At 52.8% G+C, this 27,228-nt stretch overlaps 1 protein-coding gene and 1 long non-coding RNA gene across 2 annotated transcripts in view; one reads left to right on the plus strand and one right to left on the minus strand.

The window, feature by feature from the left end:
- The first annotated feature begins 15,098 nt into the window (after positions 1 to 15,098).
- On the plus strand, positions 15,099 to 15,677 carry LOC143695975 (uncharacterized). The gene is made up of 2 exons (XR_013185443.1): positions 15,099 to 15,398; positions 15,499 to 15,677. It is a non-coding gene; the product is annotated as an uncharacterized LOC143695975 (long non-coding RNA).
- Positions 15,678 to 17,568: 1,891 nt separating this feature from the next.
- LOC129132056 (uncharacterized) overlaps positions 17,569 to 27,228 on the minus strand; it is a 157,054-nt gene continuing 147,394 nt past the window's right edge. The window contains exon 4 of the mRNA XM_077191140.1: positions 17,569 to 17,873. Coding sequence (XP_077047255.1) covers positions 17,711 to 17,873 — 163 coding nt within the window. The 3' untranslated portion in view covers positions 17,569 to 17,710. The remainder of the gene's footprint in view (positions 17,874 to 27,228) is intronic.

Genomic DNA, 27,228 nt, shown 5'->3' on the forward strand with positions numbered 1-27,228 from the left:
GACTTCTGACTGGATTTGTTAACTCTCAAGCAAGATGTTCACTGCTCTGTTATTTTGTCATGGTGTTTGTAAAAGCTGTAGCTCTGAACCTTGTACAGCTGACTGCAGTACAAGAAGACCAAAAGAAATTGCCCATGCCTCAAGCAATCTATGGACTACATGTAAAATAGAATGTCCCTTGAGTCTCTAAATATGAAAATGAAATTGCAAGTTTAGAGGTTGGAGATTAAAAAGAATAGATTGTCTGATACAACAATTCCATGCGTAACATTTCCATAAAAAGAACTGATAGAATTTGAAAGTGTGTTTTATTCTAGCAATACAAGTTTTTGTCTAGGGGTTCTTTTATGAGCACCAATTACTTTCATATCCTGTGCTTGACATTGGAAAATCTTAAATCTAAAAAGTTAATAATTTTTCCACAAGGCTTAACTGAATTCTGGTTGTAGAAGCTGAAGGAAGTAGGAGGGATGCGAAGAGTCAAATATAGAGCATTTCACAAGGAATTATCTCATGGATTTATTCACTAGTTCCCTCTCTGGTCCTTCCTTCTCTCCCTCTACCCCATATCTCCAGTGCTCCACTGAGCTCAGCTGGATCAAAAGGCAGATTTCACTGAAGAACAGGGAGATGATCAGAGGAAGTTCTTGTTGAATGGGCTTGAAAACATTCAAGAGTGCTACGCAGCTGAGACTGAAAACAATTGCTTTGGGCTATCTGTGCTTCACCTTGGCTTGGCTGCTGCAAAATCCCCCAGCTGGACTGGGTGCAGTGACCCTGCTGCTGTGGGCTGAAGCCATTGCACTAAAGAAGCCAGAGGGGCTCTGATGGGCTGTCTGCACTCCAGCAATTCCCTCGTATCTGCCTGTAGGAAAGGATGCTGCAGTTACTTTCTGGTATTTTTAGGGAAGAAGGATCAGTCAATATTTTAGCATTGCCCACTGTAGTGCTGTGCATTTGCATTTCACGAGTGGTTTGGAACTTGTTTAAATGAAACTACCCCACAAATTTTGCTTCCATAGCTGCAAGGTTTTTTTAAGAAACCAGACTTTATCTCTGGAGTGTGACAGGGCTGGTTCTTGTCTGATTGGGCAGGGAGTAAAAGAGGGAGATTGTTGTCATTTCAAAAAAAATATACATATAGTTTGGAATTCCAAAGCAGGATGGTTTTAATGGCATTCCTTGCCAGGACTAAGACTCTAAGATCAAAATTATCTATCCACCCATGTCTTTTTAATAGCAAATTATAACCATTTTAATTCCTGTCTGAGCATTGATTAGATGTGGTATAAAGTGAAGTGACAGCCTCCTGCCTCCTAAACACTGGCAGAATGTGCAGTCACAACATTCCCATAGGATTTGTCTCTAGAACCCTTCAAGATGAACTGGAACGAGTGGCTTTCCACACACTCAACAATATGCAAATGCTGACTTTGCAAGCAGACGCAGCTGTTTATAAGCAGAAATACAGAACAAACTTCAAAAACATTTTAATAGCCACATTTCAGTATCCCAAGTGACTCCCAATTAGGCCTAGAAAGAGGTGACCAGATGTGGCATTTGCAAATGCTGCAAGCTGATGTTTGCTGGGCACTTTGAAAATCTGCTCTGATACAATCTGAGAACTTTTCTTTACTCACCTCTACCTGCCACGGATTGTGGGTTGTTTTGCTTTTCACAGGCTCTGTTTTTCACTTACCTCTATGATAGTTGAGTCTTAAAAGTAGTGCAGAAAACTTAGTAATAAACGTTACTGAGAAAATAATGGAAACTAGTTGCTTACTGTACAAATAGACTCGAGGACTGGGAGCCAGCTAAAAAGGTTTAGATTTTAGTATTTGAAATAGATTAGCAATTTAAATTAATGGGGATTCTGACTAAATTCTTCAGCTTTGGAAATCTTTGTTTGGATTCTCTCAGATTTTAATATTCTGTGATTAGAACATCTGGAAAACTGGTTCCTCAGGTGGGATGCAGAAATGTAAATGAAGATAATATATCCTCTTTGGCAATAATGAACCTGCCAGCAGTGGGGATGCTCTTAGTGACCATGTTTTCCAGGAGTGGAGGGAGAAATATGTTCTCTCTTATCCTGTTACTAAGACCATTTCCTTGCCCACATTTGCAGAGTACACATAAGGTCAGGCAGATTGCTATTCACTGAGCAGAATAAAATGTGCAGTTAAATAAATAAAATCTGTAAGTGAATTTTTATACTGGCTGGATAAACAAGATGAAGTTGATTTATGCAACAAAGGATTCATGCTCAGCCAGATCAGCATTTGTCATATGCAGTTTCCTTCTCAGTTGCCTGCATCAGGAGAAAAGCCATCCATGGGGACTCCTCTTTATCCAAGGGTTCAGCAATGTGCTCTGAAAGCTCTTACACCAAAGACCTATGGAGAGAGAGCAGAGGTCATTGCAGTAGATTGCCAATAAAATACCCAGCTGAGTATTCCTGACATTTGAGACCACGAGCTTTTCCTGGCCCCTGAGATGGGGAGGGCTGGTGAGGGGCTCAGAGGCAGAGGATGATTCTCCCTGGGGCTGCTCCTCCTTGCAGCACTGATTGTGCGCCCGGGAGCCCAGGTTAAGGGCTTGGCAGAGCTTTGCTGGTCTGAGCTCAGTGTTTGGGCCAGGCTCAGCCCAGGCTGTGGGGCTGTGCTGTGGACTCTGAAGTGACTCCTGTACAGACAGTGTCCCTGGGAAAATGGGCACAGAAACAAGGGAGAGCAGGACTGAACCCCAGCCTCAGCCTTTAGGCGTCTTTAGAGTCTTCTTGTGTTTGATAGTTAGCTTGTAATCTTTTAAACACTGTGCTTTAAGTAAAAGTCAATTTTATTGAAGAGGGAAGAAATAAAGACTTTTTAAAAGTATTCGCTTGTGATCCCAAATCTTCTAGAAGATCAATTTCTGAAGGCAGAAGTTTGCCTGCAATTATTGTGCTGCACAGAATTTTCACACAAAGACATTTATATGGACTTTTCCTTCAAATACAAAGAAATAAATTATGTAAGTAAATTACTTGGATCGCTAAAACATGTCAGTTAAGATGATTCACAAAGATTAATCTATTGCTCCAAAACACCAAGCAGCCAATTAAAATTTGCATTCAGCTATAAGCTGTTGAGAAATTAAAATTTAGCAATCCGAATTCTGTGGCTAGTTCAGCCAGAAAATAATCAAACAATAAAGAGCTTGTCACAACCATCATTATGTTAAAACAAATAAACAAGAACTTTTCTTTAGCACTTTTTTCCCCAGCATCCCTCAAAGTGGGGGAAAAAATACAGGACTGTAAGCTTGAGCAGTAATTAGCTCAACAGATACCTCAAGGAAATACACTGGGCCAATTTTCAGCAGTTTCCTTCCAGTGGAAAGAATATTCCTTTAATGTTAAAGCAAAATGGACCATGTCTATTTAGTGGAAAGACAACAGTGCTACATATTTTAGCTGAACAGAGATGAGTATGTTGTCTACTGATGTAAATAACTTTTACTTGTCTGGTTTGATAAGGGTGAAAAAAAGAAATTATTATGTTATGTTGGATGTGAATGAAATTCAGAATTGGATTAGAAGTGAACTGAAAATACAGACTGGCTTCATGGAAAATACAGAGATTTTGGATATTCCCATTGGATGTGGAATGAAAATGAGTGACACTCCTCTTAGAAAAAATAAGTAAAAAGTAAGCTCTGCCTCAGTCTGAAAGGTTTCCAGATGATCACACTTCATACAAATGCCAGGTCACTCTTCATACAAATTTTAGAGTCTAGACATGAAGAAGTTCTTTTAAAATCACTAAGGTTGCATGTACCTAAAATCTGAAAGAAGAACTCCCTCAGCCAGGTTAGGTGATCAGTGATAGGACCAAGGGAATGGCCTGAAGTTGTGTCAGGGGAGTTTGGCTTGGATCTTAGAAAAAGGTTCTTGACCAGAGGGTGGCTGGGCACTGGAACAGGCCCAGAGAAGTGGGTGCAGCACCAAGCCTGGCAGAATTCAAGAAGCCATTTGGACAAAACTCTCATGTTATGGTTCTTGGGGATGGTGCTGAGCAGGGCCCCGAGCTGGACTGGACAATCCTTGCAACTCAGGATATTCCATGATTCTGTGGTTTGGAAAAGTCTGTATAAATGTGCAACTTGCTGCACTGTTTGTTAAGCATGAACCCCCATCAAGTTCTAGGAACAAAAGCTCTTTTATGGGATCGGTGCTTTTTGCTTTGGACATAAAGGCTTCCGCTCTTTAAGGAACAGCAGGAGTCCATTATTTTGCAGCAGTATTTTTATCCTACTTAACAGTGCATGTTTCAGATCATGCTTGAGATGTCAGTGCAGCTGCCTTTGGTGGTGTGTCTGTGTGTGAGGTGAAGTGACACGGCTGCGGCTGTGACTCGGTTCCCTGTGTCAGACACCCGGGGCACTCACGGGCTCTGCAGCTTGAGGGGGTGTGGGAAGGAAAGCCAGTGCTTGTGTTACTGCTGAAGGGGCTGCCCCAGAGTGGTCAGGAGCTCCCTGCATTTTGCCAGGGCTTCACACTTCATGCCATGGAGGTCTCTGAAATTTTCCTGTATGGAGCAAGCTGCAGCATTTAACTAATTTCCCCGATACTCTCATTATTTTCTGATGCTGAAACACACTCGAGAGCAATGGTGCATTCCTGCCCTTGGGCATTAGTGGGGACTTCTCTTGCCACCTCAAGCTCTCAGATTTGAGCAGGTGGTAGTTTACACTCAAGATTACAATTACAACTTTTTGCAAATTAATGTTGTGGTTTGGGTTGGGGTTTCTTTTTGCCAGTTCACAGCAACTAAGTGTTCTCATTTTATGAGGACTATCTTTATAACAAATGGCCTTTTCTTTCTTGCCTTATATGACAGCCTCTTCAATCTCAGTTGTGCTCCCCTCTGCCCACAAAAAAACTTAATGCAAAATTTTCTGTTTAGATCCCCAACAGATACATAATCATGGGAGTTGCCACCATCTACAAGTTTATGTCTTCTGCAATGGTGCAGTTAATTGTTATAGACAGATTGGATATTTTCTGCAGGTCAGGAGAAGGTATTTGAATCTATTCTCCTAGTGGGTGTCTCTAAAGGAGAACATTGTCTCCTTGAACTGAGACTTTGCAATGAAATTTTTTTTCCTAGCATTTAATTGTCAAATGAAGCTATGCTGGATTTTCCTACATCAATTATTTCCAGTTACATTTAAATGGGAAAAGAACTTTTTGTTCGGTCACTGGCTCAGTTGAGTTTCTGTTGTTACTTGTATATTTTGGGGGTGTGTGTGTAATATTCTCAAATTTGTGTACATCTGGAAACCTTTACCAAAGGTCATTCCTATGTTTCTCAAAATCCACTGTGTATTTTTTATTTCACGGGGATTTATCTCCTCCACTGAAAAAACATTTTAATTCTAGCTTGGAAAACTCACTGCACAAATCAAAATCAATTCCAGCTTCTGTAACAGTTGGCCAGTGTAGGCAGAAAATGGCATATGAAGTGGGAGAATACTGACTAAAGAAAACTAATGATGTTATCCCCTTGTAAAATACTCTGATGTGTTTTTCAAAGTGGGGCGATATTGGCTGGGGTGAAAATAAATTTTCAAAATATTTTTTCTCTCACTTTTCCTTATTTCCTGCTTAAAAAGAAAAACATTAAGGAAGCTGAGAAGAAAAGGATGATTTTCAAGGAAAATACTGTCTTCTTATTTCAAAACAGTATATTTCTTCCAGAGCCTGAGAATTACATGTTTTAGAAACATATTACACTTCCCAGAATTTTTGACCAACACTGACAATATGTTTTCGTTGCCTTGTTTGGCAGATGAACTAAAAATGTCTTCCTCAAAGTGCTCTGATGCAAAGAGCAGCGTGAGGAACCAAGCCAGGAGTCACTTGCTTCTCTTTTCCAAAATACGTAGGGGTTTGATGGTTTTTTTCTTCTTTTTTTCCTTCTTTTTCTTCTGAACAGAGGGTTGAAGTGGGCTAGCCCCACTTCTGTTGTTAGCAAAGGTTTCTAGATTATTTCTCTGCATTTCCATCCTGCCGAGTATGACCTTACTGATCTTCTATGGAACTGTGAGTAGGGATTCTCTCCTGTCACTATTTCCCTTATTTTTAAGGTATTCATATCAATTGAAACCATTGTACAGGATTCAATGTTGATTATGGAAAAATGCTGTATGAGCAGGGCGAATACAGTTTTTGTTTTGGCCAAAGGTCTTTGTTTTCCTTCTCTAAAAAGGGCACTTTCAAATACAATGCATCCTCCCATGCAGATACATTTTATTTGACAGTTCCTCCCTCACCTGTTCATAGCAGAATTCACCCTCTGCTTCTGACTTATTTGGGTTGCAGAGATGAAGGTAGGGGCTGTGTCATTCTATCGATGGCTGAGTGATGGATTAAGAGGGGTTATTCTTTCTGCTTTGACTGTTTTGGATATAAAGGAGATGATTCACTTTGAATTGGCTTCCCCTTGAGACAAAGTAGAGAAAGAGCAAGAGCTGTAACGCCTTCCTGCTGCCCCAGGAGCTGGTGAGGTATGCAAGAGTGAGAAGGTCTGTTTCAAGACCAGGTAATAAATTCAGTATTACAAGACTGGATGCATTAGGGGATCACTTGAACAATTCATTCCTTGCTCTTTTCCTGGGGTGATGCACAGACTTGTATTCTCCTTAGTCATGGTGGATTTCAGCTCAGTTCATCTCCAAGTCAAATAATAAAAATGTGACAGCTTGCAAAAGTCTTTAGCATCCAAATCACTTTTTTGAGAATAAATCCTGTTGATGTCTCCTCAAGAAAAAAAGATTTGAAGCAGATTAAATGTCCTGGGAAATTTTTGCAAAATACTGTTTGAGCTTCCAACCAATTCTCCAAAGACTTCTGAGATAGATTGGGGCTATTAGAAAACTTGTGTGTTTGTGCCAAAGACTGTTTTTCCTCCCTCAGAACTGTTGCCGTCATTTCACAGTGAGCAGGAAACTTGCAGCTTGTAGGATTTAGATATCACTTATTTTCAGGTGAAAGAATTTTGTATATTCTTTTTGGTGTTTTTTGGATTCATGCTGCTACAGAAGCTCGCATATTTTTACCAAAGGTACTGTTGCGATCAAAGCTCTTATTTGGCCTTCAAATGGAGCAGGAAGATGTTATCCAGGCATTTAAAAGTAAAAACTATTTCTAAGTGTACATATGTGTATAAATAGTATTATTTTTCCTCTGAAAGTACATGGATTGACAATCAATATTTATTATTCTGTTCTTGAACTTTGTGTACATACACATAATTCACGTTATCATTAATTCCAATCGGGAGCCCTGCCCGGGCAGGAGGGCGTGCGGCCGCAGGGCTGGCAGCGCCCGTGCCGGGCAGCTGTGCCGCCCGGGGCCGACACGGGCTCTGTCTTGCCAGGGCTGGCCGGAGTGCTCGTCACGGGGCAGAAGGAGGAGCTCCAGGTCATCAGCGAGGGTGAGTCAGGGCAGCCGCGGGGCAGCGAGCATCGCCGGGGGCAGCTGCACATGCCGGCCCCACAGCTACAATCCGTGCCCGGGCTTCGGAGGGCTCTGCTCCCTGTGCGGGCGAGGGGCGGCGGGGGCACAGCCCGCAGAGCTGCCAGCGAAACGTGGGCGATCCGTGACCAACACCTTCCGGCCGAAGCCCTGGCAAGAGCCGGCTGGGATGGCCCTGGCAGGAGGCTTTCCTTGGATTCCCTCCATCTGGCCTCTGACCGTGGCTCTGTTCCTCTCTCTTCCAGCTCTTCAAGCCCTGAGAGAAGATGACAGCCCATCCTGCATCAGCGTACTCATTCAGCTGACCTTCCAAAGAAGATCTGCAGGACTTCTTGCGTCTGCTGGATCAGATGTACCGGCATCCCTCGGCCATCTCCAGCTCCCGTTGCAGATGGGAGCAGCTGCAGAGCAGGATGCACCAGCTGCAGCTCCAGGCACAGCTCTAGCTGCTCAGAGCTGAGCCTGTGGCAAGCTCCAGGAGCTCCTGCCATCTCTCTCCCTGTTGGCAGCTCCCTCCCTCCAGCTCTCAGAGCCTGCCCATCTGCTTCTTTTGTCTCCCAGCTCACCCCTTTGCTTCGCTTTCCCTTAATAAAGAGTTTGGATTTTTCCAAAACCTTTTCCAAAACCATAAGAGTGTGTTGGTGTTCCCTGGGAAATGCAGGCATTTGGAGAAATGCCTTTGGAAGAGAGGGGCTTGCTTCTCAAGCAAAGTGCTTCCCCAGGAGCCCCCAGTGAGGTAGTGAGCCGTCTCCCTTTGGCTCCCTGCGCTCCTTTCCGTCCTTGAGGCCCCTGGCACTTGGCGGAGGGGCGTGGCAAGGGAGAAGACTGTGAGAGCAGCTTTGGCATCTGCCTGGGCCTGCGGAGACCCCGCCAAGCAGCAGCGGCAGGGCGTGTTCCCTGCCTTTGAGCCCAGCACAGAGCAGGATCATCTCTGTCCAGCCGAGAGCCCCAAATCTCTCTCAGAGAGCTGTGAATTCAAAGGCCTTTATGCACACATTAATGCCATCTTCCCTCTCTGGTGTGTTTTAACTCTTGGCAAGATGCGTTTGCCTCTTGCTTGCTGGAAGCTGCTCTGCTCCAGGGCCGGCACCGAGCTGGGCTGTGCGGGCCGGGCAGCGTGGAGAGTCCTTCCCCAAGCACTTGGCTGGGCTTGGTGTGTCCGGGCTTGCGTCAGACACTCGGGGCAAGGGATTCCATCCAACCGGGGCCACTTTGGGTGGGGTGGGGCTGGCCCCGGGGCACATGGCAGCGTGTCCAAGGGCCCTTTGTGACACGGTGCAGCAGGGTCACTGAGTGGAACGGGGCGTCCGAGCAGCCCTTTGTGACACGCGCTGACATAGGTGCCGGCGGCGCCGTGGCCACGCCACAGTGCTCGGTGCACGCGACGGGACAGGACGGGACAGAGCGGTGCTGTGAGGAGCCCCCGCACAGCCGGCTCGTTCCTTGCTGACCCGGAGCTTTTCCCAGGCGTTCCTCCTGCGGCTGGCCTCACGGCCAGACCTCGGGACTCAGTGACTCGGAGCTTTTCCGAGGCATCTCCCATCCCTGCGGCCGGTGCCCTCGTGGCCAGGCCGTGGGGCTTGGTGACCTCCATCGTTCCTGAGGACTCTCCTGTCATTGTGGCAGGAGCCCTTGGGAACAGAGTGCAGGACTTGCTGTCCTGTAATCTTCCTGAGGCTCCTCTGTCGCAGGTACCTGCAAGGCAGGACTGTGGCACTCGCTGACTCGGACCCTTGACAGGGCATCTGTGTCCAAGGTGCCCTCGAGGTCAGGCAGCGGGATGGCAGGCAAACTGCTCGGCCTGTTCAAGGGGCTTCGGGGCAAGAAAAGCAAAGGCCCTGCAGCTGCCCCAGCACAGCAGCCTGCAGAGCCGGAGCAGTTGCAGCCGCTGCAGTACGGTGAGTGGCAGAGCTGGGCCGCAGGGCTGGTGCCTGCAGCCAGTCTGGCTCCATCCCATCCCATCCCATCCCATCCCATCCCATCCCATCCCATCCCATCCCATCCCATCCCATCCCATCCCATCCCATCCCATCCCTGTGGACATATCCATGGATAGGACAGAAGCTGGGCTGGAGCACCTGGCAGCCACGCTCCATCCCCCGGGGCATCCCGAGGCTCTCCCTGCCTGGGCAGCGCAGGGCTGGGCTGTGTTTTCTGGCCTCTCCCGCAGCCCCTCAGCTCTGGCTGCGCTCGCTCTTTGCCAGATGCAGCCCAGGACCGGACACAAGAACAGGAAGCCGCCCGTGGCCGCTTGGGCAGAACAGCGCAGGTACCTGCGGCCATGCCCACCTGGGCAGGGCCTGCTGGCACTGCTCAGCCAAGCACCAGGCTTGGAGCGCTCCATGGATTCTCCCTCTCTTGCTGCCCTTCTCCTGCCGACCCTCTGTGAATTCATCACGTGCCTTTTCCAGGAAGAGACCGCCGGTGCGGGCACGGGCGTCTTGGCCAACCTTCCGTTCCTTGATGCCGAGATCGATGCTGCCATGCTGGATTTGCTTGTGGAGAAGGGTGTCTCCAATCCAATGCAAGTAAGCAGCCTGGGGCAAGGGCTCGATGGCCCCAGCAGTGGTGCGGCGCCTCGAGCCGGCTCTGCCGGGCTCCCTCGGCCTTTGAGGCCCGGCCCAATGCGGTTGGAAGGGAAGCACTTCTCAGGGGGAGTTGCTGCTCTGGCAGCTCTCCAAGTCTCCCCGTGCCCTCTGCAGGTGCCCGCCATGGTGAGGTCCATCCACCAATGGCTCATGGCCAATGAGTCTGCTGGGCACAGGCTGGACAAGGCCCTTCTGGAGCTGACCGAGGAATACCCCTCTGACGTGCTGATCACCCTCTTGCGCTGGGCCCCATCGTGTGACAGGTAGGGCAGCCCCACGTGCCTTGAGGGCTTCGGGTTCACCGGCCCATCACCCTGTAGAGCCTGTCCCTGCTGACTGCCAGACAGGCGGGCAGTTCCAGGATCCTCTGGCTCCTCTGTTTTCCAGGGCTGCCATGTCAGCTCCTGAGCCTGGTGCCACGCTCCCTCCCTGCCCCTCGGGGCCTGTACCCACGTGGGCTGGCTGGCCGCTGCCGGCCAGGGGCAGTGGGCAGAGGCAGGGCTGAGGGCCAGCGCGGGGCCCTGCAGCTGCCCAGGCCACGGTGCTGTGGCCGAGACAGCCCTGACACAGAGCTCTGACCCCACAGAGCTGCCGCCACCATGTGGGGAACCATCATGTCCTCGAGCAGGACTGCGGAGCCGGCGCTGCGGCTACTCCTCGATGTGCTGAGCGCCTGGCCAGTGCACAGCGTGTACACCTCCGATGGGGACAACGCAGGAGTCTTTGCCCTGGCTGTGAGTTTCTGCTGCCGGCCTTTGCCAGTCCCCAGGCCGCCTCTCCAGCAGCCAGCCCTCTGTCCTCCCCCCAGCTGCATCCCCCTGTCTCAGGCACTGGGCTGAATCCTGCCTTAGGGGCAGGGTTCAGGGGCACCAGGCCGGCTGCTCCCACGTGTCTCCCCCGGCCTCTCCTTGGCATGCTCAGGCCGTGCCACGTGGATGTCTTGGCACTGAGCCTTGTCTCTGGCTGTTTTATTTCTTGCAGGCAACCATAGCCCTGTGGAGAGTCTTCAATCTGGCCTGGCGCTCGCCTGTGGTGCTGGAGTATTTCTCCAATCTCTTTCTGCGTCTGCTCTTCCAAGCTTACATCAGCATGCAGGATATGCCAGAAGAGGTTGAGACCTTCTGGCAGGGATGCCAGGAGCAACACGGCCTCACTGCAAACCCCAACAGGTGCTCCATGCCAGTCCTCCCAGTCTCCCCATCCCTCCCACGCCCCCAGGGCAGGAGCCGGGGCTCCCAGCGTGACCTGGGCTTTGCTCTGCACACAGCTTTGCGCTGCAGACCCTGAAGGCCCTGCTCTGCCAAATGCGCTATGAGCACGTGGTGCTGTCCATGGAACGCAAGCGTGCCTGGGACACGCTGCTCTGTGCCGACACCCACCACTGTGCAGTGCGTCTGCTGGCCAGGTGAGACCTCGTTCTCCCCACCGCTCCTCTCCTTTGTGCCTGCAACGCCCCACACAGTCCCCGTGCTCATGGGCAGCCGGGCCTTGTCACCAAGGGAGGCATGAGCAGACTGGAAAAGGCCGGCACAGGAGGCTGCCCGGGAACAGCCGCCTCCCAAAGCGCCCTCGGGATGCTCGGGAGCAGACCAGAGCTCTGCCAGTCAGCCCTGGGAGACGTTTGCCCGCCCAGCCCAGGAGCAATGGTGCCTTTTTCTCCCTGCCAGGGAGATGCGCCGTGTCTCCATCATCTGGTGTTGCGGCATGGCATCCTGCCTCTTTGACCTGCTCAGCCAAGGCATTTCAGACTGGGAGCTGCCCGCCCTGGCCTTCCTGGTGGAGGTGAGCCCCATGGCCAGCGCTGCCTGGCTCAGCTGCCTCCCACCCTCTGTCCTCTCGTAGCCGCAGCTGCCTGGGACGCTGCCCGTGCCCTGTGCTGCTGCCTTGGCTCGGCCCTGTGCACTTCTGAGCTCCTGCCAGCTGGGCACCTCTGTGCCTGCTCTGTGCCTGCTCTGTGCCTTTCAGGTCCTGGATTGCCTGGACTTGAGCGAATGCGGTAAAAAAGTCCTGGAGATCTTGACAAGGCACCTGCAGAGCGAGTCCAGGCAGATGCGTGGCGTGGTGCTGCGAGGCCTCGTGGTGCTCACCTCGATGGTGAGAAGGAGGCAGCAGCTGAAGCTGTGCTGGCAGCGTGGGGCTGGGGCAAGCAGCCCCTTGGGCTTAGCTGGACTTTGGCAGCTGTGGCAGCTGCTCCCAGCTCTCCAGGGTCGCTGTTCAGCTGCCTGAGTGCTTTGGGACAGGCCTTGGGCCTCTGAGCCCTGCAGCAGCAGCAGCAGCAGCGTGGGGTTGCCCAGCCTTGTTTTGCACACAGGATCCAAGCATGTACAGCCTGACTGAAAGCCTTGGGAAGCTACTGTGGGATAGGGATGAAGACATCGTGGAGAAGACCCTCATTGTGCTCAGCCTCCTGCTGCTGCAGAAAGACCTGGCAATAGCCAGCCCCATGGCCCTGCAGCTGGCTGAGGCGCTCTGGCACCTCTTTGACAATGTGAGGCTCCGTGCCCCCAGCCACCGGCACTTGGGTGCTGCCTTGGGCCTGGGCACAGGGAGGCCCAGAGCAGCTGATGTGAAGGGCTTTGGCTTCCTTTTCAACAGGACAACAGCCTTGTGCAGCTGCTCTCCATTCGCCTCTTCCAAGACGTGATCACCTTGGTAGTGGCAAAGGGAGAAAAGCCTCTGAAGAAGCATGTGAGCCAGAGCCTGCTCCCACTCTTCTTCCACTGCCACGATGAGAACGGGCGTGTGGCACAGGTGAGGCCTCCTGGGTGTCCCCATGGAAGGGAGCTCAGCTGTCTCCCCAGCCCCTGGCACCTGACGGGCTCCAGCCTCCTCCCGGGCCTGGCACAGAGATGCGGGTCCGGTGCCCTGGGCTGCGGTGCCATCTCTGGGTCTCTGCTGCTCTGCAGGCCTCTCGGGAAACGCTGCTTTCTGCAGTAAGCTTCCTGAAGAGGAAGGATCTCAAGCAGCTGCTGCAGACGCATCAGATGTGGAGATTTGCCGAGTGCTTGGTAAGGACAGCCTGGAATGCCCGGCCCAATCCCTGGAGAAGTCGCCTGCCCCCGGCGCCCAGTCTGTGGGGCTGGCAGCTGTGGCCCCTGCCCAGTGCCGCAGGCAGGGGCACCAGCCTGCGCCCCACACGCCGCTCCCTTGCCTGGGCCGTGCGGGCTCTTCTCCAGGCTCCTGTGGCGCCAAGGCCGGTGCCGATGGAGCCCCGAGCCAGCCGGGCTCTGCTGCGGGGCGGCACCGCAGCTCGCCGGGCCCTCCGCCCCGTGCCGAGCCCGGCGCCTGCGGCTGCTGGCCGGGCCTCAGGGCTCTGTGGGCACGGGGAGCAGTGGCGGCCGTAGGCAGCGCCCGGCCCAGGGGCAGGGCCCGCATCAACCCTTTCCCTCCGTGCCCCGCCGCTCTCTGCAGCTGGCAGAGGACAGGAGCCGAGCGGCCGAGCAACTGCGCCTGGCCCTGCCCTACGTGCGGAGCGCACAGGAGCCCCTGCGAGAGGCGGCCGTCAGGTTCATGGGTGAGCGCCAAGGCCGGCTCCCTCCCCGGCCCGGCCCGCCGCAGCTCGGCCCCAGCCCCGCCTGCTGTCCCGGCAGCAGGATCCGGGCGCGGGCATGTGCAGCCCCGGCTGGGCTCGGCGTTGCTGCTGCCGCCCTCTGGCAGCCGTGGCCTGGGGCGGCAGCGTGCGCCAGGGGCCCGGGCTGAGCCCTGCCGGGCCAGCAGGGCGTGTGGCCTCGGGGCTGGCAGCGCCCGTGGGCGGCAGCTGTGGCTCTGAAGGCAGGACACGCTCTGTGTTCCCCAGGGATGGCCGGGCGCTTCCTGACAGGGCAGCAGCCGCACTTCCGCATCATCTGCAGGGGTGAGTGCGGCCCGCGGGCTCTCGCCGGGGGCTGCCGCTGGCACCTGCGTTCCCTGGCCCGCCCGCCCACGGCTCCGCTCCCTGCGCGCCCCAAGGTGCCCACAGCACAGACACCTTGCAGCCGCCTGGGGGACATTCCTGGCCAGCAGCTGCCAGCTCGTCCTTCTTGCCTCCTGCTTCCTCCAGGCCGTGCCAGGAGCTGCGTGCTATGCACGAGCCTGGAGGCTCTCCCCAGCTCCCCGCAGATCCAGCCTCTGACTGGGCCTCTGTTTCTCTCTCTGCAGCCCTTCAGGACATGACGGATGACACCAGCCCTGCCATCTCATGCCTGGCGCTTCAAGCTCTGTACATCCTTTTAGCTCTACAGAGCGTTCCCTGCTCCCGACTCCAGAAGATGCGAGACCAACTGCGCCGCCTCTGGCACTCGCGGCCTTTGCTGTGTGGCCGTGGCTGAGTGTCCTGCTGCGGCGCTGTGCAGAACTGCTCCGGGAGGCTGCGTCTGCTGGGGCCACCTGAGCCTGCGGGGAACACCTCTCCTGTGCCAGCACTTCCTTTCCCTTCACCCCCTGGAGGAACATTAAATTGCTGTTGTTGGATAGCCGGCTGTCCAGGAGCTTTCTCTTGGTGCAGAGTGTCTTCAGGCCAATGGGGAAGGGGGGGAAAAGGCTGCTTGGTCTGCGCAATTTGCCCAAGCGTGCGGTGTGGAAGGGAAAGTGTGGAAGAATGGCTGGAGGAAAAGGGCCATGGATCCGTGGAAATGTTGTACAAGCAAGCCCCATGATAACTGAGCATACATGATAACTTAGCAGCTTGGCATAAGTGGGCCGCACTTAGCATAACCAGGCCGCACGCCACGATAGGAAGATGCTGTGTCCTGCCTGCTGACAAGGTCGAACGGGCAAGGACAGCAACGAGAATAGAAACCATAAAGTATGCATAACCACAAAGTAGGAGGAATATGTAAATGTAATCTCTTGCTTTAAACCAAGAAACTCACGACAGGTATGAGCAATTAAACCAAGAAACTAACGACAAGTATGCATAATTACTGGAAAACAATATAAAAGTACCGGTGTACTCAAGATAAACCGAAGCTTGCTTTGCCAATCATATTGATTGATTGCTTGTCTTCCCTCGCCGCCATCAGGAGGGGGCTGTGGGATGCTGAGAGGGACGGGAGGGGCTTTGGTGGCTCCTGGCCAGGACAAAAAGGGATCGGGGGGAGGTTTCAGGGGGTCCTGGCTGGGCTGGGGGCCACAGGGAGGGCGCTGGGAGGGGCTGGGGGTGTCCGTGAGAGGTTTTGGGGGTGCTGAGCCCTGCGGACCCCCCAGAGATGCCGCCGGACGCCGCCCGCAGCAAGATGCTGACGGGCATCGGGGGCTTCGTCTTGGGCTTCGTCTTCCTGGCGCTGGGGCTCGGCTTCTACGTGCGCAAGAAGGTCAGGGCGGGTGCCGGGGGTGGCGTCCCGGCCGTGGCGGAGCGTGTGCGCTCCCGCCGGGGCCCCCAGCCCGGTGTCACCCCCTTTTCTCTGCCCACAGAGCTCCTGAGCCGGCGGCGGCCGCAGCCCCTCCCCGTGGGCTCGGGCCCGGCCGGGACCCCCCGCTCCGTCCCCGCTCCGCTGATTTTGGGGGGGGTCCCGTGTCCCCCCAGCCCCGCTGGCGCTCTGCCCCCGCCCAGTGCCTGCTCCCAGTGCTCCCAATAAAGCTTCCCAGTTGGCCCCGGGCCGTTTATTGGGGGGCGATGGGGAGGGATTTGGGGGGGGGCAGTGATGGGACGGATTTGGGCAATAGGAGGGGGACAAAGGGTGGGGGCAGGGCCTGAAGGAAGCGGGAGGAGGAGGAAGAGCAGCAGCACCAGATCCCCACGGTTTCCCCGCCCCGCCGGAGCTGCAGCCCCCCCAGCCCTGTCAGCATCGCCCCCTCCCCACATCCCGCAGTGAGCGGGAAGAAGGAGCTCAGCCCTGGTTAAAAATCTCTAATTACTTTAAAATAACTAATACTTTTTAATTTTAATAACATTTTATTTTAATATATGAAAACATCTCTATAATTTACATTTATATAATTTAAAAAAATTAATTGTACTTAATAATCCCCTTGACCTCTTGATAATAAAATTGTGTTTCTGTCATGATCCCTCCTCATGGACGGGTTTCCTGATGGGGGATCTTTTTGGATGAGCGGAAGAAATGCGGCACTCAATATGCGTGATCAGCAAGTCTCCAACTTTATTGATAGCTCACACATATTTATATTGGTGTTAATGAAGCTTATACATATTTCAAAGCTGAGCTCATTATTGGTTAATTACTTCTCGGTCAACCACGCCTACTTCTATATTCTTATGGTTATTTTGTTACTACTTCTACATTCTTGAGGTTATTCTGCTGAAAATGTCCTCATATTTTTGGCATGAGACCTTCTCCTCTATCCAGTTGTTGCACCAAGGGCACAATGTCCTTGTCAGTGGTTGGACACTGACTGCTGAATCCTAGACTTGCCTCCTTCTAACTTAACCAACGCTATTATGTCGACGTGACCTTTCTCAGCTGGCCAGCTGTCCACAAAGCTCTCCACACTGGAGCGGTTAACTGGAAACCTACAGGTAGAATCAGGCTTTGGTATTGATGGATAGCTCAAATCTTTAGGCCTGGGATCATGGTTACGCTCTATTGTTAAGGTCAGCATTATAGTGAGCATTATAGCTTTGTTACTAGTATTAATTTTGCCATGTTTTTGCATATGCCTACAGAACATGGTGCAAAAGATGGTATCTGCTGCATTTAATCAGACCATGCTTGTTCAACAGAAAAACGGGGGAAGTGTGGAGAGCTTCAGATATATTCAATCAATTTCCTTCATTTAACCCAGTTTGGGGTGTTTTTAAAGGATGAAAGTGAAGCAGAGGAAAACTAATTCCAACCCAAAAGGAGAAGCAGCCAGGTGTGGTCCTGACATGGATCACAGGGAATGTGAGTGACCAGGGCTGTGCCCAAAGTGCCTCCTCCAGTGGGGGATGGAGCTGGAGCAGCGCACGAAGCTCTGCCCGCACTCGGGGCACTCGCAGGGCTTCCCTTACCGGTGCCTCCGTTGGTGTTGGGTCAAGATAGAGCTCCTGGAGAAGCTCTTCCCACACTGGGGACACTCGTAGGGCCTCTCCCCTGTGTGGATGCGCCGGTGCCTGGCGAGGGTGGAGTTGTGCTTGAATCCCTTCCCACAGTCAGGGCATTGGAAGGGCCTCTCCTCTGTGTGAATCCAATAGTGCAGGAGGAGATAGGAGCTGGTCTGAAACCTCTTCCTGCATTTATCACACTCGTAGGGCCTCTCCCCAGTGTGGATGCGCCGGTGGGTGATGAGGGTAGAGTTGAATTTGAATCCCTTCCCACACTCAGGGCATTGGAAGGGCCTCTCCTCTGTGTGAGTCTGATAGTGCTGGAGGAGATGGGAGCTGGTCTGAAACTTCTTCCCACACTTGGAACACTCATAAGGCCTCTCCCCAGTGTGGATCCTCTGGTGGCTGATCAGGTTGGAGCTGCGGCTGAAGCTCTTCCCACACTCCCCACACTCGTAGGGCCTCTCCCCAGTGTGGGTTCTCTGGTGCCTGATCAGGTGGCAGTTCCACCTGAAGCTCTTCCCACACTCCACACACGTGTGGGGCTTCTCCCCATCATGGAGCTGCTCATGGAGCACCAGCTCCGAGCTCTGGCTCCATCTCTGGCCGCCTTCCCGGCCCAGGCTGGCTCTTTCCCCCTCACATCCCCGCCATCTGCGTTTGCAGCCCCTCCTCGTGCGGCAGCTCCGGGGCTTTTCCTCCCCGTTGGCTTCCTGCGCCGTGGAGCCGCTCAAAACGGCCTCTGCCACCAGGTTCTGCCGCGGGCATTTGTCCTCCCTGCTCTCCATGCTCAGCTCCTGCTCTGGGGGAGGAAGGACAAGGACAGCATGGGATTTGCCTCCGTGCCACACACAAGGGCAAGGAGATCCCCCCAGGGCTGTGATGCAGCCGGGGGCCCTGCTGGGCTGGGAGATGGAGCAGCACAGAGGGGAAAGGGACACTGACTTCCTCCTCACCTGCCTCAGTGTCCCGGGGCATCTTCCTCTTCCTCGCAGCCTCCCAGGGGTTGGCAATGGGAAATCCTGGTTTGGGGAAAACAAGGGATGAGCGCGTTTGTAGGAGCGTCGGGGGTTGGACGGTCGGGATGGACGGAGACGAGAGATCTCTGCAGCCAGGCCCTGGAACTTGCGGTTGATTGCAAAGGGCCTGGGTGCAGGGCCCTGCTTGGAGCTGCCAGGCACAGCTCGGAGCAGGCCCGAGAGAAGAGAGGGGTAGAGAGGATGAGAGTGTGAGAGAGTAAGAGGGGAAGAGCGTAAGAGAGTAAGGTTCCTGTTACAATACAATAAATCTTCTGTGTTGAATATTCTATTTCTCACTAGCCAATCTAGTACAAGATACAAATCCTATAGCATTTACATACAGCCTGTAAGAATCACTACATCACCATACTGTGTTACATTTTAAACCCTAAAAACTCCTCTTTAAACCCCTTCTGCTGAGCTAGTGGGGTCTGCTCTGACCCTTGGATCGATCTGCAAGCAGAGGGAGTTGTTTCATCAGAAGGGGATTACCTTCAGTTGGGCCACACCATTGGTTTCCAGTTGTTCACTAACTGAGGTATCTCAAAGCTTTCTTTCATTTCAATCTTCCTTATATTTTCTATATTCTCAAAATCTTTTGCCAGACAATCATATTTATAAGGCTTTCCTGTTTCATCTTCCCCAACACACACTGAGTTTGAAGGTCTCTCTGCCTAAGTCCATCTCTACAAGTCATTGGCCATCTGGGCTCAAGAAAAACCTCCCAAACAGCAAGATTCAGCCCTGAAAAAGCCTCCCAGGAGTTCCCTGTCCCTGGACCCATCCCTTTGGTGTTCGGGGGCTCCCCCCTGTCCCAGCTGCTGGGGTCACGCTTGGATTGGGGGTCCCCCTTCTCCTCGGTGCCCACCCTGCCCAGGCTGCTGCCAGTCCCAGCAATGCCAAAAGCTCCCCCCGCTTCGCTCTCCCCATTTCGGGATGCCGGGGCTCTTTGGGAGGGATGCGCTGCCCTGCCCCGCGGGAGCCACCAGCGCCCCTGCCGGCCGTGCCCGGAACTGCACCCAACGGGAAAGCGCCGCAGCCGAAAGGCCGGGACTGGCTCCGGGCTCTGTTTGTTGGCACTGCCGGAGCTGTTGTTCTTTGTTTGCTTTATTTACACACTAGTAAAGAACTGATATTCCTATTCCCATAGCTTTGCCTGAGAGCCCCTTGATTTCACTAGTCTAAAAATTAAGAGGGAGGGGCTTTGCATTCTCCATTTCAAGAGAGGCTTTTTCTGCCTTCCCAAGCAGACACCTGTCATGTAAAGCAAGACAAACACCCACAGGCACTGAGGGGGGCTGCAGGAGGGGCAGAAGAAGGCCCTGCAGCACTTGGGCACAAAGGCACAGCAGGTGAGTGCAAGAAGGGAGCAGCAAAAGGCCAAGCTGAAGGCAAAGGCCAGGGCAGAGTTCCTACAGCCCCTGAGGGATCAGCCCCAGGGCCCAAGGGGGCCCCAGCACCCAGGGCACGGGCTCGGCCACAAGCACCCGGCAGAGGCATTGCCCTCCTCGGCAGGGGACAGCCCACCCAAACAGCCCCTGGCAAGGAATCAGGGCTCCAGCTGCAGGGCACAAGGACACTGCAAGCACAGACAGCAGCACCCTCAGGACCAGCAAGTCCACCCCTTGATGGACATGGATTGGCAGCGCTGTCACAGCTCCCATCACACCAGGGACCCTCCACACTGGAGCCCTTGAGAACATTCAGGTGGGTCTGCATTGAGAGGAGGCCTCTCCTGATGGACACAGGAGCCTCTCAATGCAATCTGAATCTTAGACCTAAGGGGGAAAAATGCAAAAGATTTGTTTGATTAGTGAGGGGATAAGTAGGAAATATGCATGGTTTTATTCAACCACTATTAGTAGATCTGGGAGATGGATTTGAAATCCATGAATTTTTATTTGCTCCTAATTGTTATCATGATTTACTGGGAAGGGATTTGATTGCTAAACATGGAATGCAAATTAATATTATAAAAGGTGATACAGAGGCCAGTTCTGTTCTACCTCTGTGTCAAATGTCTGGCCAGACCTATGCTGAAGTGAACCCAGAAGTGTGGGCAGCCCCAGGGAAAGAGGGAAAATTAGATATGGAGCCTCTACAAATTACTTCAAAGCAACCAGGACAAGCAATACCCTGTTCCAGGGGAGGGAAGGAAGGGCTCACAGCCTGGTATTGAGTCCCTGTAGAAGGCAGGGCTTTTGGAGCCAGGGGTGTCTCCCTGTAACACTCCTATCCTGCCAGTCAACAAACTGGATGCATGGACAGGAGGAGGAAACACAGAATTTTCAAGTGTTAAAATGAAGATGAAGTGAGGCGGCTGCCCTGGCCCTTCCAGACAGGGTAAAAGAATTTGAATTATAGGTGGATGTTAAACAGGGTCTTGCCAAAGGAATTCTTGTGCTAAAATGTTTAACCCAGTGGCCAGAGAGCAGCCTCATTGTCTGCAGAATTCTGCAGCCACAGCTTTCATGGGAGCTGAGGCCTGAAATCTGATGACAACAGGAGGATCTCCTAGAGTTCAAGTCTGGCAGCAAGTTAAAGCTTTGACAACCAAAAGAGCCTCTAAATGAATGAGCAGGGCTCGGTTATTACAGTATGAAACTTGTTCAATGGCACAGGAGGATTCAGAACTGGGGACAGGGCAAGGGTTTAACCCAGCCTCCTGTTTGAACAGCCTGGAGAGGGGCTGGCAAGGAACCCAGGACTGCACTCAAGGGACAGAGCTCCAGACCCAGGCTGGGAGAGATTGATGGGACATTCCCTGGCCTGAGGGACAAAATGTGTTTGTGGATGGCTCTGCAAGGGCAGCAGGAGGGAAAAGAGCTACAAGACAGGCTGTTATTAAGGAAGGGGAATCAGACAAAGCGCAGGTCACCGCCCCATGCTCAACTCAACCCAAGGAGCTCTGGGTGCTTCTAAGAGCCTGGCACTGAAATGCCCTGAGCAGGAAGGCTTCAATATCTTCTGCTGACACCATGGCACCTAACAGGGGGGCAAAAGCAATTCTGACTGCTTCAGCAAGCACTGGATCAGAGATCAAGGTAGATTCTCCCACAGGAAGCTGGGCTGGCACAGAGCCTGCCCTGGCACTTTGCTGTTGCCAACACCCAGCCAGGACATCAGCTCCTGCCTAAGGAGTGCAAAGCAGCACCACTGGTGGCCAAGGGGCCCATGCCAAGTGTCCCTGAGGCCAGAAACAGCCGCCAGCACAGCTGAACACGGGGGGACCCCTCAGCCTGGCCTCAGGGGCTCTGAAGCCCCGGAGATTTGCACTTCCCGCCTGCAGCAGGACCATGGCAGCCGCCCCTGAGCCTGCCCTGAAGGCAACGCAGCAGCAGCCAGGGCTCCACAGCGGGCCAAGCCCCTGGGCCTGCCCACAGATCCTCTGCTCAAACCCTCGGAAATCCTGGCCACCCTCCCCTGGCACCTCCAGCCACTGCGGCCAAGCCTTGCTGCCACTGCTGCAGCTTCAGCGCTGGCTGGGCCTGCACTGCCACAGCTGCTGGGGAGCACCACGGCACAATTCCACTCTGGGGCTCACTCACACCCACACTCTGGGCTGACTGCGACTGCAGTGCTGCAAAATGTACCCATTCTGGTTCTTTTAAATCTTCTTTCTCTGCTCCGGCTTGGTTTGTCTTTGCCTTGGGGAAAGGAATTTTAAAGGTTTTATTTAAGGGCTGTTACACCACTCAACGGAGATGAGTTCAACATCTCCACAGACTGGGAATAGCCCAAAAGACACCCACAGAGATAACGACCAGCAACAAAACATCAATGCCCAGCAGCAAACAGCAACCAACAGCTACCCCAGACACTGCCCCCGGCACAGCTGGAGACACCTGGTCTGGAAAAGGCTGAGAAGGAAATCCACGAGTGTGGACCGAATTCACAGCAGAGGGGAAGAAATCCGGGTCCAACAGGAAACCAAATACTAAAAACTTACACAACTTGGAAGCAATGAACATTAAACCAGGAGATTTAGATTGGTTCAGACTACATAAAGTTTAGGAAAAATCCAGTAAAACTCACATGCCATGGAATGATTTTCTCCGCAGAGCCGGGTTATTTGTGAAAGAAATTATTTCTGTTGCAAATCCTGGCCAGAACCAAGCAATGCCTTGACTCTCTAACACTAAAGAGATTCTTGGAGAGTTTTTGTTTTCCCTGCAGCTTCAGTGACAAAATTACAACATGAGAAAAATTTTTCATAAAACTCACACTTTATATTTTCAGGTGGGTTTGGGACAGAATTGTGAGAATCAGTTTTTGGTCTGGGTTCTTCCATGTTCGCCTTTATGCTGCATGTGAAAAATGCATCTATTTTATGATTGGCTTTTCGCAAATATTGAAATGAATATTATATGTGTTGTTTTAGAAAGTAATGCTGTATTAGTTTTCTTAAGTACTGTGTTAAATATAGTTTTAGATTATAAGAATTGTTAAAATAGAAACGATGCTATGCAGGATACTTTTTTAAAAAGAAAGGACTCACAGCGAGATAGCAGCCACAGGACACCTAAATCTTTCAGAGAAGAAGAATTTATTGCTCTCCTATCAGAAGAAACCAACTTCTTCCCGCCTCAAAGGCGCTGTTAGGATTTGGAGGAAGAAGCTGAGGATGACCAGACAGAATCCTGTATTTGAATGGAATTTATGCCTCAGGTATGAAGTGTATGAATATGCAACAGGCTATGGTTTTTAAGGGTTAATCCTTTGTTAACGGGTGTCCTTTTGAGGCTCGTGCTGCCCAGCAAAAGGTACCGGGACATCCGTAACACTTTGTATTTATTGTCTCATATTGTCCTAATTCAGTTTGTCCAAATTATTATTACTCTAATTGTATTACTATTTTTATAACCATTTTATTACTATTAAATTTTAAAAAATTTTAAAAACAAGTGATTGGCGTTTTTAACACTGCATTTTGCAAAATTGAAGAGCATTACCATAATACTTTTAACTCGTAAATAGTTGATACTTTTTGCAAAAAAACCAGATTCTGTGGGGGGCCACACGTGACTCACGAGGTGGCTGCCCTGGAAGAGAAGCTTCATTGCAGGCAGCCTGCAGAGGAGCTTTAGAAATGCAAATGAACACTGCTGGGCAAAGCCTGGACAATGGACCTGGGTCTCTTGCCTGGGGCAGGAATTGGGCTGATTCCCTCTGCCCTCAGCCCAAGCTCTGCCTGCTTGCACTGATGGAATTTGCACAGCTCAAGGCAGAGCCCAGGGTGAGGATATCTGACCCTGCAGCAGAAACGGGTGAAGCTGCAAAGGGAAACAGCAAATGGAGAAGGTTGGGAAAACTTCACTATACATAAATGGGGGGGAATCATCCCTCTGCCCACTCCAACATCTGCTGTCACTCTCTGTGTTATATACAGGGTATATTAGGGTACTGGGGACTTTTTGCTACCAAAAATTCAGGGAAATCAGTTGGGAATCCAAGTATTTGATGATTTAGTTAGAGAAAAGCAGTCAATTGATGCAGCCCTAGCCGGAGAGAGCGGACAAAAATGGGGAAAGGCCACCAGAACAAATCCGACAACACCATGGACCGGCCCCTGGGAACCCAAACTAATTCATATCAGGAGCCACAGAACCCATTTCTCATTTCAATGGCATCATTAGATTACAAGCTGCCCTCGGAACAACCAACCAGACAGCTCCAGCTCCTGACCTTCCTGCTGAGCAATCCACTGAAATGAGGAACACAACATTTCACCATGGGATGGGATCAGATCATCTGTTAGCAGAAAAAAGAGGAGTTTGTGGAAAACTAAATGAATCCAACTGCTGTTGGCAAATAGATGACAAAGGAAAAGTGGTGAAAAAAAAAACCAACGGAAACAAAAAAGCAGCTCATCTACCAGTCCAAACGTGAAAAGAATGGGAATGGGACACGGTTTTGTGGCACCCTGGCAGACCATGGGTTAAACGAATGCTGTTTCCGCTCTGATGTGCTACAGCAACTCTCACCTTTTTACCGTGCTCCACACCTTGAGAGTGCAGCTCATTCAGCAGCTGAGCGAGGGGCCAGGGACTTGTAGATAAGGAAGTAACGGGCGAAACCACCAGCTTCAATAATTGTTACTAATTAACATGAACTGCTGCTCACAGAAAGTCCCGCTACATTCCTGAACTTCCAGAAGAACAAAGACTTAACAGAGCCGTGAATATCGGCTGTTCTACAAAAGTGGGGTTGCACATTAACGAGGACATGCAGTGGGCAGATGTGGAAGTCTGAACCTTCCAAGTACCTCAGCCAGCGGGCAAAGGGAGAGGGAGAAGCGGCCGGGAAAATGAGGATAAAAAGGAGGCTGCGAACTACAACAATGGCAGAGAGCGCACGGCAAATGCCCCACGGCCTCTCCCTCTGCTCAGCAATAAAGTCACTTGTACAGGACTCCTCTGTCTCCTCTGGGCACAGAAACCTCCGGCCACGTCAATTTCCCCGCACAGCCCCGGGCACGGGGCAGCCGCCTCTGTCCCAGCCACAGGAACCGGGCCGAGCCAGCGCTGCTCCGGCAGCGGCTCCTGCCGAGGCAGCGGCCGCAAGGAGACCGCGGGCAGCCGCTCCCGCAGCGCCCTCACGCCAGCGGCAACACGCGCCGGACACGGCACAACGAACCCGCCTGAGCCCCCTGCCGCCCCCGAGGCCCGCGGCGAGCCCCGAGCCCCCGCACAACCCAGCGCGGCTCCCACCTGCGCTGCGGCCACCTCCCAGCTCCGCCGCCGCCTCACCGCGCTCCGGCCGCTGCCGCCGCTCCCGGGCCCGCACACACGCTCCGCCAATGGCGCCGCTGCCGAGCCACGGCCGCCCTCAGGCCGCCACCGGGGCCCTGCTCCGCCCCGATCCCACCAATCAGCGCGCCAGAACCACGACTGACGGCACCGTCGCCCAATCGCCGCCAGGGGCGGGCTCTGCACACGGCACAGCCTCGCCCCGCGCTCTCAGGGCCCCCCGGGCTGCGTGAGGGCAGAGCCGGAGATGAGGAACAGCCCTGGAACGGGCTCGGGCCCGAGGGGATTGAGATGAAAACACAAACAAACTTCTCCGCACCTCCCGCCATGGCTTTCCCGTCACTGCGGCTCCGGTGGCTCTGGCTCAGCGGGAAGCCCTGGAGCCTCTCTTCTCCTACCCCTAATTAGGAGCAGCAGTGCATCGCTTTGATTTCCCCCAAAAAGGGAAAACTGCCCCAAACCCCTGTGGATGAGTGGGGGAGAGGAGAGATTTCTGACAGAAAACTCCAAAACCTCAGAGCAGGATAATGAGAAGTAAGTGAAGATCCTTAAATCCAGCCTTCCCCCACGCCTCCCTCCTTCCAGCTGCACCTCCTACCCCGGCAGTGCCGGAGACAGGGAATGGGGCCGTGCTCACTTCATGCCCCGGGGCTTCTCCCTCTGCTCAGGGACAGGAGTCGTTCCCCTGCTGCACCCTGGGCTCTCTCCCACCGGAGACTTCTCCAGGAACTTCTCCAAGCTGAGTCCATCCCACGGGGCACAGCCCCCCTCCAAGTGCTGCAGCGTGGGTCACTGTGCCCCGGGGTCAGTCCTGCCAGGACAGGCTGCTCCAGCGGGGCCCCTCTGGCCACGGGGGCACAGCCTCCTCTGAGGCATCCCCGTGCTCCAGCGTGGCTGCTCCGGGGGCTGCAGGGGGATCTCTGCATCCCCATGGATCTGCAGGGGGATCTCTGCATTCCCATGGATCTACGGGGGGATCTCTGCATCTGGCACTGCCGTTTTTGGAGGCACCAGGAATAAGCTGAGCTCTGCCTGAAGCTCTTCTCACATTCCCCACACCCTTCCCGGCACAGGGAGGCTTTTACCTCCTCTCAGCTCTCCAGGCTGGGTTTGCAGCCCCTCCTCGTGTGGGATTTCTGGGGCTTTTCCTCCCCATTGGATTCCTGCGCCGTGGAGCCGTTCCAAATGGCCTCTTCCACGAGGTTCTGTGGCAGGGATTTGTTCTCCCTGGTCTCTGTCTGCAGCTCAGTGTCTGGGGGAGGAAGGACAAGGAGAGGAAGAGACAGGGAGAAGGGAAAAGGAAAAGGCAGGAGGAGAGGAAGGAACAAGAAGGAACAAGGGAGGAAGGAGATGGGAAAGGAACGTGGATGGATGAAGGACAGAATGAGGAGAAGAAGGAGGGAGGACAAGGAGAAGATGGGATTTGCCTCCATGCCAGAGGGAAGGGGAAGGAGATCCCCCCAGTCCATCCCTGGCAGGATGGCGTTGGCAGTGAGGCTGTCCTGCAGCGATGCTGGGCTGGGAGATGGAGCAGCAGGGAGGGGAAAGGGGCAGTGATTCCTCCTGCCCTGCCTGGCTGTCCCAGTCTGGAGCGTCCTGGTGCTGCCAAGGCCCCTGGAGCGTCCGGCACTCAGGAGCCCGGAGCTCACGGCTGCTTTATAAAGCTGACAAAGTCGGCAGGATGGGTCTGGGTATGATCTCAGCAAACTGGGTTTATTGGTACAGGAACAGGGGACAGAGCTGAACAGGGTCCAGGGACAAAGACAGGGTGCAAGCTGAGGGCACAGGGGGTTTTTATATGGGGTAGTGAAGGTGGAGCTGAGGGTCAGGGTCCAATGGATATGGGGGAAAATGGGGCAAAGGAGGGGTTAAGGGTCGGGTCAGCTAATAGGGAAACAGGGGCAGAGGAATGCAGTAAACTGGGGCCAATGGAGGGACAGAGAGGGAGAACATTCTAGGGACTAACCAGAGATGGGTAATAGGGGGTGAACTAGGGTAATTAGGCCAACGAGCCAATGGGGTAACATAACTTTCCATAAATCAGCATGTGCCTGCAAAGATCTGTGGGAGAAGCAAGCTTCTCACCATAACCTTGAAATCTATTCTTCTCATTGGGGACCAGTCCTCCATGGGTGGGAGATTGAGACTCCCATGGGCCTCCACACCAGTGCATCTTCCTTTTCCTCGCAGTCTCCTTCTCCTCCGTCCAGACAAAGTTTAGGATTGACAAATCCTGGCTTTGGGGGAAGAACAAGGGGTGAGCACCTTGGGTTTTGTGAGAAATGAGCCTCACTCTTTAGAATTTCTGAAAGTTTAATAAGGAATAATCAGGGACAAATCAGTAACAGTGCTGGGTGTTGGCAATGGCCAGAGGCACACCGGTTACCCA

This window comes from Agelaius phoeniceus, chromosome 27, assembly GCF_051311805.1.
Source record: "Agelaius phoeniceus isolate bAgePho1 chromosome 27, bAgePho1.hap1, whole genome shotgun sequence".
Lineage (NCBI taxonomy): Eukaryota > Metazoa > Chordata > Aves > Passeriformes > Icteridae > Agelaius > Agelaius phoeniceus.